We start from the raw sequence: 15,049 nt of genomic DNA, 5'->3' as shown, positions 1-15,049 counted from the left end.
TGCAGATCCCAAACAATGTTTTTACTTTTGAAAGTGGTTACGTGACAGGTACTCCCACATGGCTACGGTGGTGACTATTAAGCGCATCAACATGAAATTTCCACTGGGTATTGGTGGAACATGGTGGTTCACACCAGGACTGCTCATGCCAATCTTATTTTAGTCTTTACACTCTAGGCGGATCAAATACTCATCTAGAGAACAAACCAAATTATAGCAAAGGAATTGTACATTTTATAGAATAAGTTACTCCCCCATTTAAGAGTTTCTTATGACACTGCCCAGTGTTGAAGGAGTTACTGTAAGAAAGGCTACGCTTATAGTGCCTGCGACAGTGACGCGATGGTCAGGCGACGGTTGCTGGAAAATCAAATAGAGATGACTTCCAGCGATCGCGACCAATCCGTCCCTCCGTCGCGTCGCGCTTACTATAAGCGGACGCGACGGTGGCAATGCATTTGTTTTGCCGCGACGTCGCTGTCGCCGGCACTATAAGCTCAGCCTAAGGCTGAGTCCCCAGTCTTCACTGTGGCACGCGCGCCCGGCGGGGGAGCGGCGCGTGCACAGCGCTACACCGCGATCTGCGGTCTGGGGGAGAGAAAAGATTTGCGACTGGAGGGGGCGTGGCTGTGGATTTGCGGGGGCGTGGCCATGACGTCCCGGGGCTGGTTCGCCCTTATTGGCTGAACCGCCGGCAGATGTCGAGGTCAAATTCTCCTGCCTCCCTGAAAACCTGTCGCGCACCGCTGGGGAAAGGTGCGCGACAAGGTAGGGACTGGGATCAGCCGGACTGGGGGGGCGGGGCTTGATAGCACAGCGCACGCCGAGCCGTGCGCTGTGACAGTGACTGGGACCGCAGCCTAAGACTCCCAACACCGGAATATGCATAATTCAAACATACATAATCTATTTATTTGCCAGTTACATGTACAAAGTAAAGATTGTCATACAGTATATATTTATCTTTTTTGCTACATTTTTGCTTCATCTTCCGGGAGCTGTGTATAGTATAATATGCATACGTATTTCAACTTTACTATACTTTTGTTGTGGTAGTGCAATCATTTGTGAATGCAGGTAAAATACAACATAAGACAAAAAGCCCCAATGCAAATTATATAGTTAAATACTTATCTGTTTTTCTACTCATAAGTAAGGGTCATTTAATTAAATTCTTTGGCCAAACATTATAAGCCTACAGTACAATCACACCACAGTATGACTTTTTTTGCAGTTCTTAACACTACCTGTAAACGTTCTGTTCACATCTCTAATGGAGTGAGACATGTCTCAATAGACTGGCCATTCAGAGGTGCAAAACAAGACCTGTTATATAAAAAGCAGGATAGTGTGTGGTTGTAAGATATAGAACATGTAAGATAGCAACTTTCGATATTTCTTTTGCTGCTTTGCATTATTGTAGCTCATCTGCAGAGGGCAATGTCCTACAAGAAATGAGTAGATGAGAATCATGGACTAACAAAAATCTCTAGCTAAATATCTGCATGCCTTAATTCTGCAGGCATTCCTGTAAATTACCAAGATGTGGCATCCATTGACCCTGAATATGCAAAGAATTTGCAGTGGATTTTAGATAATGATATCAGTGACTTGGGATTGGAACTGACCTTCTCAGTTGAGACAGATGTGTTTGGAGCTATGGAGGAAGTGCCCTTAAAGCCAGGAGGAGCAAGCATCCTTGTTACACAAGAGAACAAGGTGAGTGATCAGATCAATGTCAACAGTCATTGGAAACATGCACTTTTTGTCTAGCATATTATGCATAAATTACTGCGCATCGCCACTAATCTTGTGGAATCTATATGCTACCATTAAGCAATGACTTCAATAATCCATCAAATGATCAACCGTGCTAAACTAAGCTTCTATGGATCCCCTTACAAGATTTTACAATACATAGGAAGTAATGCATGTAATGAAGTGTGTGTGTGGAATACAAATGGAAATTTTTGGCTTTATTCTATATCTGCCAAAGTGGCCATTCGGGCCATTTTCAGCCCAAAATTACCCTATTAAAGTCTATTGAAATTTTCGGACGAACAGGTACCGAGCGGCTGCTTCGGCAGATCTAAAATTACCCCCTTATTGTGCTATGCTTGCAGGTGCTTAGCAAAGGTTTTTGAGTGAAGCTTAAACATCACTTGCAAAGTTTCAAAACTGTTGGAAATCATAATAGATTCTCTAAATGATCTGTGCTTAAATTGTGTATTGGTGCACATATTGTGCAACATGGGTTTGTGGTAAGGTTTTAATAATGCCACTCGGTCACCTTTTGTACATGGGAAGTTATTTCTGTAGGAATGTTTTTTTTAATTTGTGTTTACTTTTAATTGTTAACCCCTTTGGTGCCCTATTGGCATACAGCGTATGTCATAAAAGTGGCACACTGGAGACGTATGACATGGCCTTTTGCTCGTTTTTTAGGGGCTGTTCGGGAATGCTAATTGCAAACTACACTAAAGGTGGCATCCTTCCTTTTCACCTTCACTTCCATCCGGGCCGGCGGAACTCCGAACCAATCATGTGATCGCTCAGAACGGTCACATGATTTGTCAGTGTGCGGGTTTGTGGCCATGGAGGTGGCATGAACCTCTGGCAATGAAGAGCAGTGCCGGATTAAGGATTTCATAGGTCGTCATGGTCTCTTAATTCCTCTTGGAATCCAGTCACGTACCATCTTTGTCCAATGATGGTAATTTCTTCTTGCGATATATGTCCAGCCCACCACCATTTTAATTTCTTCACCTTGGTGTTTCATTTTTTTCCTGTCTCTTTAGTAATACCCATCTTACATCTCTCCATACTTCTTTGCATTGTCTGAAGCTTCTGAATTATCTTCACATTAAGTGACCACGAACAGAATACGCTGGTCGAAAACTTTCTTCTTTAGGCACAGTGGAAGGTTCTCTTAAAATATTGTCTTGTTTCTTCCAAATAGGCTCCATCCCATCTTCATTGATTTAATTCAAAAGCTTCCAATTCATTGTTTTTTGCTGGTCAAGGTAGAAATAGTTTTCAACTTCTAGTTCTATTCCATTTATTTCAATCTTCGCAGACTTAACACATTTGTTGAACATAACGTTGATCTTGTTGATATTCATATGGTGGCTCACATACTTACTTGCTTCGGAAAGGTCTCCAATTTGTTGCTGGAGGTCTTCTGGACTTGCAATGTCATTGGCAAATCGTAGACTCCAATGTTCACCGTTGATTTGTATTCTTTTTTCTTCCCAATCTAATGGATTGAACAATTTTTCAAGTGTTGCAGTGAAAGCTTTGGTGACATGGTGTCTCTCTGTCACACTCCCTTGCTGATCATTATTTTTCTTGTATCTTCATGTAATGGTTGATGTGGCATTCTCGCGAATGTTCTTTATAATATCAATGTACGCTTCTTCAACATTTTGTCTTCTAAGTGCATCTAGGACCGCTGAGGTGTAGACAAAATCAAATGCTTTTCATAATCTACGTGTCCTAAGCGGACTGCTAGAGCGTATTCATTACTTTGGGAAATTACATCTTGTAGGACTTGATGTGGACCATTGTGTTGTATTCACTGCAGAATCTCGCTTATTCTCTATGCTGGCCAAGATCCATGGTCTGCATCTCTTTAGTGAGTATCTTCGGAAATATCTTGTATATCTATGGCATTACTCCATTGCCTGGAATTTTCGTGGTTTGCAAGGATTTTTTTCTACTTCACCAGCTTCTTTCAAGATTTTAGTTGTAATTCCATCTTCCCCGGGAGTCTTCACATTCTTTATGGATTTTATTGATTTTGCCACTTCTTCTAGAAGGACGCATGGTACATCATTGGGGGTTTCTTTTTGCTTGTCTTCTGCTGGAATTATACCCTGTGTTATCTGTGTTTGCATATAATTTCATGTAGAAGTTCTCAACTCTCTTTATAAGTCTGGGGTGTGCCACTAACTTATTAGCGAAACGCAGCCCAAACCATAAACCTGAATCTCATCCTGGGTGTACCCACATAGCCCCACCCCCTCCCAACACTGCCCACAATTTTCAATTTGGCCCAATATCCGAAGAGGAGATTACACAAGCGCTCCTCAAATTAAAACTAAGCAGCAAATGTGGACCTGACTTACTACAATCTAGGTTCCTACGACTTGGTGCCCCAGCCATTGCCAAAACAATTTCTTCCATAGTCAACTCTATCCTGTCTGCAGGCCATATCCCTAAGACCTGGAAAACTGCCAGAGTTGTCCCAATCTTCAAAAGTGGGGACAAAAACACTGTCTCAAACTACAGGCCAATCTCACTTCTCCCAATTCTATCCAAAGTAATGGAAAAATGTGTCCACTCCCAATTAAGCGATTACTATACCAAGACAAATTTCCCTAGCCAATTCCAATCTGGCTTTCGCCCCAAACACTCCACCGTAACTACCCTGCTAAAAGTTTGCAATGAAATCCAGTGTGGAATGGAACGGGGACAACTCACTGGTGCAGTATTCCTAGATTTTGCAAAGGCTTTTGATACTGTTGATCATGCTATCCTGCTTAACAAACTCTAGAGCTCTGGAATAGGGAAGCATGCTTTAAACTGGTTTCAGTCCTACCTATCAGGTAGATCCCAACATTTGTCCATCTTAGGCTCTAACTCCAACCCCCTGGATATCATCTGTGGTGTCCCGCAAGGCTCTGTTCTGGGGCCCCTACTCTTCTCAGTGTTCATCAATGATCTTCCCACAGCTTGTCAGGAAGCCTCAATACACATGTATGCAGATGACACAATCCTATATGCACACAGCCATAGCCTCTCTGACCTTCAACACATATTTCAGTCTGACTTTTTGAGACTCGAAAACTGGATTTCCCAAAACAAACTGTTTTTAAACACTGACAAGACTGTAACAATGGTATTTGGGACCAAGACTAAATTTTTAAAGCTTCCAGCGACTGAGCTCCAGATTAGAACCAACGCTAACACCACCCTAACCCCTGTCACTAGTTTTAAATACCTGGGCATATGGTTTGACTCCCACTTAACATTCGGGATGCACATTGATAACCTGACAACCAAGACCTATGCCAAACTAGGGGTACTTTACAGGAACAAATCCTCCCTAAGTCTCCTGGTCAGAAAGCGTATCGCACAGCAGATGCTAATGCCAATTATTGACTATGGAGACATAGTATATGGCTCGGCACCTCAAACCCACCTTGGCAAACTTGACACCCTCTACAATTCAATATGTCGTTTTGTTCTCCAATGCAACTATAACACACATCACTGCGAAATGCTCAAAGAACTAGATTGGTCATCACTCGAGTCTAGGCGCAAAGTTCACCTTTCCTGTCTTGCCTTCAAATTCTTTATGGGCATGCTACCCAGCTATCTGAACAAGCTCCTCACCCCTACCACATGCAGCACCTATCATCTGAGATCAGACTCCAAAAGACTGTTCATGGTCCCAAGGCTCAACAAAGTATCCGGCCGTTCCTCCTTCTCTTACCGTGCACCCCAGAACTGGAACAACCTACCAGAGACTCTCACATCCACCACCAGTTTAAGTACTTTCAAATCTAAGGCTGTCACACATTTTAATCTGGTCTGTAACGATTTCATACGCCCATAATATATATTATCTTTAACTGTGCACGCAATGTCTTGTATATAATGTATACCCTGTTCATTTATGTAACTGTATTTGTAACCATGTATTATTTGTCTTAACTCTGTGCCCAGGACATACTTGAAAACGAGATGTAACTCTCAATGTATTTCTTCCTGGTAAATATTTTATAAATAAATAAATAAAGTCTCTGGTCCTTTTATTGTTGCTCCAAAGTCTTTTTTGAGTGCAATGATTTGCTTCTTAACAACCATAAGCCCATGCTTTGTCTTCTTTAAGCTTTTGTTATATTCAATAGTCTTCTTCACCATATCATAGTTACATTTTCTTACATCTTCAGTTGTACGTTTTGCGGATTGTCTTGCACAGTTCTGCATATTCAACTCTTATTCTTGCGTCTTGGAATTGCTTAAATTCTTGGCTCCTCATTCATTGTTTTGTCATCGAATATTTTCGTCTGTTTTGTTAGTGATTCCTCCAGTTTTTTCTGCGCTTCCAACTACAATCTTCAAAAGTTCTTCATAATCGTTTGTTAAAGTGCCACCATGCATTTTGAACACGCTTAATTGATTTTTCAGTTTCAGTTGAAATTCTCTGCTGTTATTCTTGATGTTATTGATGTTGATTGATTTTTGTTTTCTTTTTAATCCGTTTTCTTCTTTCCAAATTCGCATTCAGATGTAATCTGCAGCAAACCAATCGGTGATCACTGCTTGTGTCAGTGGTTAAGGACCGTGCAGTCTTCAGCCACGTGTTTCTTGTTAGTTAGGATAAAGTCAAGTTTCATTCCTGACTCCATTGGGTCCATTCCATGTCCATTTCCCATCTGGATTCTTGAAGAATGAATTCATGATGTAGAAGTTTTCCCATTCTACAAATTATACCAATCTGTCCCATCATTCGTTCCCGTTACTGCAACCATACTTACCAACGAATGTTTTGTCTTTCTGATGGGCACCAAACTTTGCTTTGAAATCTCCCATAACAATCTTGAGGTGGGGCTTTGAGGCCTTACTTGCCACGCCGGTTTCATTTGCATGTTGGTAAGTACCTTTCCCACTTTAGCCGGGTATATTGTTCAAGCTTTCATAGTATGGCTAAACCTTAATTTATAATTTTACAGTACTTATTACTCTGGTTCATGATTGTGAATTTATTAGCTGTTGTTATTTACCATAAATGATACTTGTGATTTGTTCTGATCCTATATTTGACGTGAAGTTTCAGTGCAGGGTTTAGTTTCCCCCCCCCCCCCTCAATTTTAATTTTAATTATAAACATTCATTATTTCACGATGGATGCATAAATGTGATTCTTGTATGGAGCCAGCCACCCTTATATTTCAGTAAGTGTCTCCAGCACATGATTGAAGTGTTAGTTAATTTAACACTACATCTTGGGTTCACACTGTGTATGCTTTTTTTTTCTCCCATTCTGTATGTGCAGTTGCTGGGAAATATGCTGCTGTTAATTATGTGCCCTATAAAACATTAAGTTCATTAAAAGCCAGGGTTCATCCTTGGGAGACAGTGATAATGGCACTGTCTGACACAGATTAAAGACTCTGTGCTAGCTCCATGTCAGGCTTAAGCTTTTCTGGGAAAATATTTAAATTGATGAGTAATTCGCCAGGCAAAATTATTTCCCCCAACAAAGTATTCTAAGGAGAAAAAAAAAGCAATCAAAATGTATACAACTATATCTGTATCCCCATATCCCCACATCTTATTTAGTTACTGATTCTCTTAATGGTCTGGGGAATGGTGGTGGGAGGTGGGGGGGTGGCTTGTTTGCGTATGAATGTAGAGTACTGATTCCCAACCCTCTCCACAGTGACAACTGACCATTCCAGGTTTTAGGGAAAAAACATTTACTGACACAGAGGTGAATGCTAATTTGCCTAGGAATAAAATATTGATACCTGGTCCGGGTTGTTCTCTCCTCCATGTCCCCCCCTCTAGTCTGTTCTACCAACTATTTTCACCTTTTTGCCCCTTTTCGAATTCCATCAATCCACACTTGTCCATTCTTTCTTCTATTACTTACTCATTTTTTTAATGCTCTCTTCCCCCCTTATCTTTCCCCCCCACACACACACTTTCCCCAAACATTGTATTACCTACCTTGCTACCTTCATCTCTATTTCACATTACCCCTTTAGGCCACATTAGCCTGCCCACTATTTTCCCATACCTTGGACTCGGGGCGCCTTTTCTTGCCTGCACTGCACATAGTTCATGCAGAGACCAACGCTGCTCCATATTTAATTTCAACTGCATGATAAGGCCGCGTTTATAGTGCCGGTGACGCGACCGATGACGTCACCCATCGCCATTGCACTTCAACTTTGAGCGACGTCGCTGGCGACAAGGCCAGTGACGTCACGAAGGGGGAGGGCAGAGTGAAATAGGCGCTCTGTGATTGGTGTAGAGACAGTCGCATGTGGCGACTGTCTCTCCCAAAATCAAATTCTATTGACTTCAAAATGTTTGGTCGCGCTTACTACAAGCGCATGCGACGGATTCAATGTATTTCTTTGGCGCGACGTCTCATCGCTGTCGCCGGGCACTATAAGTGCAGCCTAAGCTTACTGAAAGGAAATGTAAAACAGCACAGATCAAGGCCTGAAGGAGAGTCTGACTGCTGCTCCACCAAAGAAGCATTTAATGTAAATGCATCACGACAATTGTAAAGTTCCCCAGGTGAAAAAGTGTGGTCACCCATTCCAAAGCTATATGCATAAACATACAATGTACATGCACTGCTTTCTCCTCACCCTCTTTCTTCCCGCTATTTTTGTTTTACCGACAATAACTTTTTAAATGTCTGGTTAAACCCACGTACCAGCTTCACGTTGCATAGTCAGCAACCAACCTCGAACAGATGAGACCCAAAAGGATGAAACGGCAGTAGTTTTACTGGCTATGCATTTCTTAAACCCAGGATGTGCTAAAAAGCTGTGTAATACGGCAGGCATATGCTTATACCGGTGGTCCATGTTAAAATGGATAAGAAGTGTAAAGAGTGACAGACTGTACTCATATGCATGTCCTTCTGAGGATGCAGTGGAAGGACTGTTTGCCAAGTGATAATGGGGAAATACAGTGCTGCAGACCTGTGAGAGGCATGCAAATGCACCACAAATGGTATTTGTATTTACTGCTCACTGTATGGAGGAGGGATGTTATCACCTTTTTTTTTTTTTTTACTCACCATAAGTTTATTTTAGTGTTTAGTGGGAGTGACACATCAACGAAGTGTCATTTTTAACAGGTAAGTGTCCATAAGTGTGAAGATAAATTGGATATTGATGCACCAACAAGGTCTAACGTTGGTTGCCGCATCTAACTTTTGCCAACCTTTAACGATTGTGTAATGAAAAGCGTATGTAAGCTTTTTGGAAATACACCCCAGGATAATGTTAAACCAAACTATAACGTTGTATTGACTATTAAATAGTTTTTACTTTAGAATATCATGGGTAATTAAAAAGATAACACTCAAAGGTTTAAGAAAGGAAAATACGTACTACAAAGGAAATTAGACAACAAAGCATAGACGTACATGCTTCATTCAAAAGGATATCATTTTGAGATGAGACTTGAGCGTTAATTGCCATGTTCTGTTTTAGACAGCCGCTTAATTAGCTGTCAATGTGGAAAACCACTTTGTTTCTTTGAAATCACTAATTTATTAGTTAATCACATTTTAGCATAAAACAATTGAACAGAAATATCTTTGTAAAATACGTTGCAGGAGACTGATTGACTGGTTTTTTTACACCTGCGGGAAATCAAACTTGTAAACATGTTTGTCTGCTGCGTGGTTTTTCTTTTTCCTGCCGAGTACTGACCTCTTAACAATTGCTGGAGGGGAGCTCGAGCTATTTCTTTTTTTTACCTTGTTAAATGCACAGATCTGCAAGACACGCATATGCTACAGAAAACACCGGGAAAAAAATGGGAAGGAAGAAATAACACTTTCACTATAACTGCTGGGGATTGTGAATTATAGATCATGCCCATAATTCAGTACATTTACTTTGATATATTTGTGTCTGCTGCAATGCAATTCACTTTTTATGTACTGCTGCTACTTGCAGTTGTGCTCTTTGATTTCTTCTTGACACGATACCTGTGCTTGTTTTAAAAAGACCAAGTTACAATGAAAAAAAAGTACATTTTATTGCGGATTTGTTGCTGGAACAGGACACATCTCGTTTGTATATATGGAACAAAACTCAGTGAGGAAAAGTTCACAGATCTTAACCAGACAAATAATTAACGCTTTTTTAACAATTGAAGATGTTCGTTGTAGGATGGTGTGATATATATTTTTGGTTTGGACACACTGGCCAATAAAGATGAACTTTTATCATAGAGATGGCAGATTGGGAAAAAAAAGAGGAGATTTCTTTATCAGCCACTAACGTACATGGAGTTGTGCGAGCTTTGTCAGTGAAAAAGTAGCTAAATGATCTGAAGTTTTTTTTTTTTTTTTAGCTACTTTTCTTGGAATCTTTGCTAAGTAGGGAGGGATGCTAAATCTGGACAGGAGTACTTTATTTAGGGGGGGGGGGGGGGAGAGGATCCTTAACACATACTGTTTTAAAGCAGCAATACTACATTCCTCCCCTCTTTCCCCCCTTATTTGTATATGTAAAGTATGTGACAATGTGTAATGCTATATTCTTACTTAAGATGGCAATTGTTTGATGCCCCTGTTCTAAATCTGTCAAAATCCTGAGTGTGTGACTAACGAAATGGCCGCCTTCTAACTTTATGCTGCAGTCTGTGACATGCTACATCTGATGTGGGGCATTATATTGCTATGTGTAACACATTATTGTTACAGCTTTCAGAGTAATAGCATGCCAGCTGTTTGGAACACAGCAACAGATCTGTTTGTGATACTTTGTTGCCAAAAGACAGCGCTCAAAGGTGCATGTCAGCCTGTTTCAAAAGAAGAAACAGACATAACTTTCTATATGGTTCCTGTAGCAACCTAAGTATGATCAGTACATAGCATTAGGAGTTTAAAAAAATGCAGACAGTATTTTATAATACTACGGATTTATTAAAAAAAAAAACGATATAGGATTTTTTATGTTTTGCGGCTTTAACCCAGTCAGTTCCCTGGAGAATCTAACATTCATGTTGCCATAAATAAAGTAGAAAGTGCAATTCAGGTTAGACTTATTTTTTTGTCCCAGTTTGCTTTTTGTAGCTAAATGTTTGATACAAAAGCTGCAAGCTTTGTTTAGTGTAAATCCCAGGTGCTGCGTAGAAACACTAATAGGTGCAGTGACTGGTAATTCATTATTTCTTATGGGAGTTGGAATGCAGCTTTCTGGATCGGTGACTTTCTTAATGCCAAAGGGCTTGGGATGCAGAATTCAGGCTGGTCCTGCATTTTGACATTCACTGCGTGTAATAGGAGTAGACTATTTTATACAAAACAGATTTGGTTAGAGCTGCATTTTTATAGAACAATATAGATTTTTTTATTCAGTGCTGGCTGGAGAGCATCACGATTTTGAAAAAACTCTCTATTACTTTGCAGCCACAAAGACACTAAATAAAACACAAGTGTATCAAGTGTGGGAAACTCAAGCATTGCTTCCAAAAGATAGGAAATTGTATCATTTGTGCTATGTGTCACTTGGTATCAAGGTGCTTGTCTCCAATGTTGTTCCTATTCTGTCCATTTTTGGGGGGGGTCGTTGTTGGAGGAGGTTGGGGGGGGGGAGAGTGGGAACAATCTTATGAGTTGGATCAAAATGTGCACCTGTAACTTGTGCAGTTTTCCTCTTTACATCAAATAAATCTGCCTGGTCTGAGGTCGCGATATCCTCTGCTCCTAAGAGGTCGGCACCAATGTAACCGCAATATGAGCGTGATACATATGCCACGGGTACACATGAAAGATACAAATATTTGTCCATGTTTTGAAGCAGATTGCCAATATAAAAATAAGGGATGTTTGCTGCACACCAAAAATATAAAGTAAGTGCTGATACATTTACCGGTGCTCCTTAGTCTCAGGGAAAGACCTGCATTGCATCCAATATATCCACTTCACTTGAGAAAGGCCAGCAGGCTGAAACGTTGTGTGTTTTATGGCACAATCAATTTCATATAATTGAAATCCGTGTGCTCGTGTCCATCTATTTCATTGAAGCAGATTGCACCATTTTGATACATATTGCCTTCTTTTGAGAGGCGAAACTTCCTTTTTAAAACATATGGCCTCCACTAGATGTCACTGTTTATCTGCAATATATGTTTTTTTATGTTTGCCTACCCTACAAAACTCTGCTAATTTGTGCAATATGTAGGAAGCATTTATGTCTACTTTCAACAATTTTTGCAATGGTTTTTACAAATAAAATAAAAAATATTACAAATAATTTGTTGTAAATATTAATGCCATGTAGGCAGCTACTCATTTTGTCTAGTGACACAGGCTGTAGAAAAAAAGTTTTACAGGATTAAGGAACGGTGGATCAAATGAACCATTGTCCTAAAGAATTTCTTAAATGTATGTATTTTTTTTTAGTTTCCTTGCGTTTTTTAGTTCATCAAACACACTGACAGTAGCTAGTATCAATGTGCACTACATAGAATATGAATGAGTGTTTTTCTTGTTTCTATTTTCATTGCAGGCAGAATATGTCCAGCTTGTTACTGAACTTCGTATGACACGAGCGATTCAGCCTCAGATCAATGGATTTTTGCAGGGGTTTCATATGTTTATACTACCTTCTCTAATACAGCTTTTTGATGAATTTGAGCTGGTGAGCAGAATCCTTTCAATTTTCTTATTATTTTACTCTTAGAGGATGGATCAATTGTTATGAACCAAATAGCTTTTTTTCTGTTTTGAGGAAATATTGAAGTATATTCTGTGATTTTCTTTAATTCTTTTTAGTTTTGATAATAACTTTATTCCATACAGTATAGCACTTTGCTCCCAATAGAACCCAAAGTATTTCACAATTACACTATAACGTGTGGTATATAGCGCTGTACATAGAATGTTATAGGCACTGTACCTGTCTTGACGAGCTTAAGAATCGATCAGCAAACAAGTGATTTGCCAAGCGTCACACGGAACAGACAGATTTGAACCAGGCTCCCCGGCTTTAAATTCTCAAATGGACTTTGAATTGCCCTCTCGTATTCATGGATGGGGTATAGTGTTTTCCCCTTTACTTTTTGTGAGTGCTGCTGGGGGTGTAGCCTAATGGAAAATCCTACACTTAAAGTTTTTTTTTAAAGAACTTTGGAGATGCTGTAGGTGAACACTACTACAATACAAAATATATGAATGCATACAATATTTATTTATTTATTTATAAAATATTTTACCAGGAAGTAATACATTATAATGCATGTTCTGCTATCTTTGAGTTCAGGAAAGCTTATTTTTATTTTCACCATTTGCCGTGTCACTGGTTTCCAGCGTTTCTATAATGCTGAAGCACTTCTTTACATACATTGTTCTGGTACCTTTTTAAGGGTGGGGGACATAGTGAGATATAGCATGTAGAAGTGTGACATTGAATGAAAGATTTATACAAGTTCATATTAACTTTTTTTTTTTAATTATTATTTTCTTAGCATTTGAATGGAAAACTCTGTAATATGGGAGACCATAGCATTAAACCATGGGTAGATTTACACCCATGATTTCTCTAGGTTTATTTTAAGAATATTGGTATTGTGGTTTGAACATTGCTAGCATTAAAATCTCCACAATGTTTTCAGCACTCGGAAGGTTAAGTCAAGGGAACTTAAACATTGTTTTGTTAACATTTATTATAAATATATAATTCGGGTTTTTGGTCATCATACACTCATTAAAGCAAATCTTACAAAACAGGCCTACTTTTATATTAGTAGTGTAAATATATGACAGTCTGCACTGAATGGTGACAGTCCTACTACAATCAATTGGTAGTGAAGTGTACAAGAGGATAGGTAGAAAAGCAGGATTCTCACCCATCTGTGAGCATAAAATTTTAGGGCATTTGTCTGAATTTAGGGCACTTTGGATTCAAAGCAACATTAAATCATTTAACCTTTTGGAAGACACGAGTTTAAACAAGTAATGCAGATTGCACACTTAATGCTGAGCAATTTGCCAGCACGAAATTGTATTAGTGAAAACTTATCTGGACGTATCATTTTGCTGCTGGTGTTACATTCGTCTTGTGAGATCACTTAGATTAGATTAATCTTACATACGGAAGGCTGCATTTTACCTGCAAAATATTGTCTTAATATGTTTCCACCAGAGCAGGTTTGTTGCAAAATGCAGTTTAATGAGCGTGTGATCTCTTGTCATCTGATTCTACCTTTGAATTTGACTGCAGATCAAGGTGGTGGAGGAGATAGATGTTGATTCCTCCATACACTGCATAGAAATTAACCTCAAGTAAAACAGTCTTGCTCATGAATATTTCAAGTTTGCTGTTTACCTGTATGACGCACCAATATGCAGCACAACACTTGTTAATAAAAAAAGGATTGGGACACAGTAATCCAGTATATGTTCATTAGACCACACATTTGACCACTTTTTGCTGATTGTAGATATTTGCACTAAGTAATTTTGGGTAAATACATTTATTCTATGTGTGATTATTATTTGTTTATTTGCACTGTCTTAGAACATGTATTTTTCTCACCAGGTTTTAGTTTTTGAGCACAGTATACTTGTTTATTTTAATGGCAATTGACTCTTATATTTACATTGCCACTAATAATATACTATCTGCAATTATCCTAATGTGCATATTTCCAATTGTCTTCTGAATGCAAGTAAATCTGTGCTGTGAAGAGCTCCAATGCAAATAAGCTATTCTGTAATTGTAAGATTGGAAGCCAGCATTATTGCACACGGCACATACCAAAGATAAAAATTATTAACTAGGAAGAGATAAATATGCACAATCCGTTCTCTTGACTTCCTAATGCAATTGTGGAGCACATCAGAGCACTCTCGAGGGGACAAAATAAGATGCTTATTAATTGTTTTCATCTGGATTATACCTCCTTTTAGTACATTAATTTGCATTTAAAAGTGCAAAGGTGAACTGTAAAACTACAAATTCCCTTCTGATTGCTTTATTTGTAAAGTGGCGACCATGTGTTCATCTGTCAGGATCTACAAGAGTGGTACACTGTTTTAATTTGAAATGCTTGTAACATATTTGATGCCAACGCAGAAAGAGGCTGCTTTTGAGCATACACAGTCTATAAGTGGTGCTTCTGGGTGTAATTGATGCTGCTTTTAAGGAAGGCTGCACTAGAGTGGTGGGACCTCAACCGCCAAATGCTTATTTACATTTATTTAAAGAAACAAGCAAATTATGTTGGATTAATAACTAGTTGCATGATGCAAGTGTAGTGAAATACACACACACAC

At 39.2% G+C, this 15,049-nt stretch overlaps 1 protein-coding gene across 3 annotated transcripts in view; it reads left to right on the top strand.

Annotated features, from left to right (window-relative positions):
• HACE1 (HECT domain and ankyrin repeat containing E3 ubiquitin protein ligase 1) overlaps window positions 1-15,049 on the top strand; it is an 80,679-nt gene that overhangs the window by 52,827 nt on the left and 12,803 nt on the right. For all 3 annotated transcript variants that reach the window (XM_075597532.1, XM_075597531.1, XM_075597533.1), the window contains 2 exons: window positions 1,523-1,719; window positions 12,282-12,413. In XM_075597532.1, the coding sequence (XP_075453647.1) occupies window positions 1,523-1,719; window positions 12,282-12,413 (329 nt within the window). The remainder of the gene's footprint in view (window positions 1-1,522; window positions 1,720-12,281; window positions 12,414-15,049) is intronic.

The sequence above is a fragment of the Ascaphus truei genome, chromosome 4 (genome assembly GCF_040206685.1).
Source record: "Ascaphus truei isolate aAscTru1 chromosome 4, aAscTru1.hap1, whole genome shotgun sequence".
Classification (NCBI taxonomy): Eukaryota; Metazoa; Chordata; class Amphibia; order Anura; family Ascaphidae; genus Ascaphus; species Ascaphus truei.
Note: the sequence above shows the minus strand (reverse complement) of the source record. Positions and strands in the feature narration are given on the sequence as shown.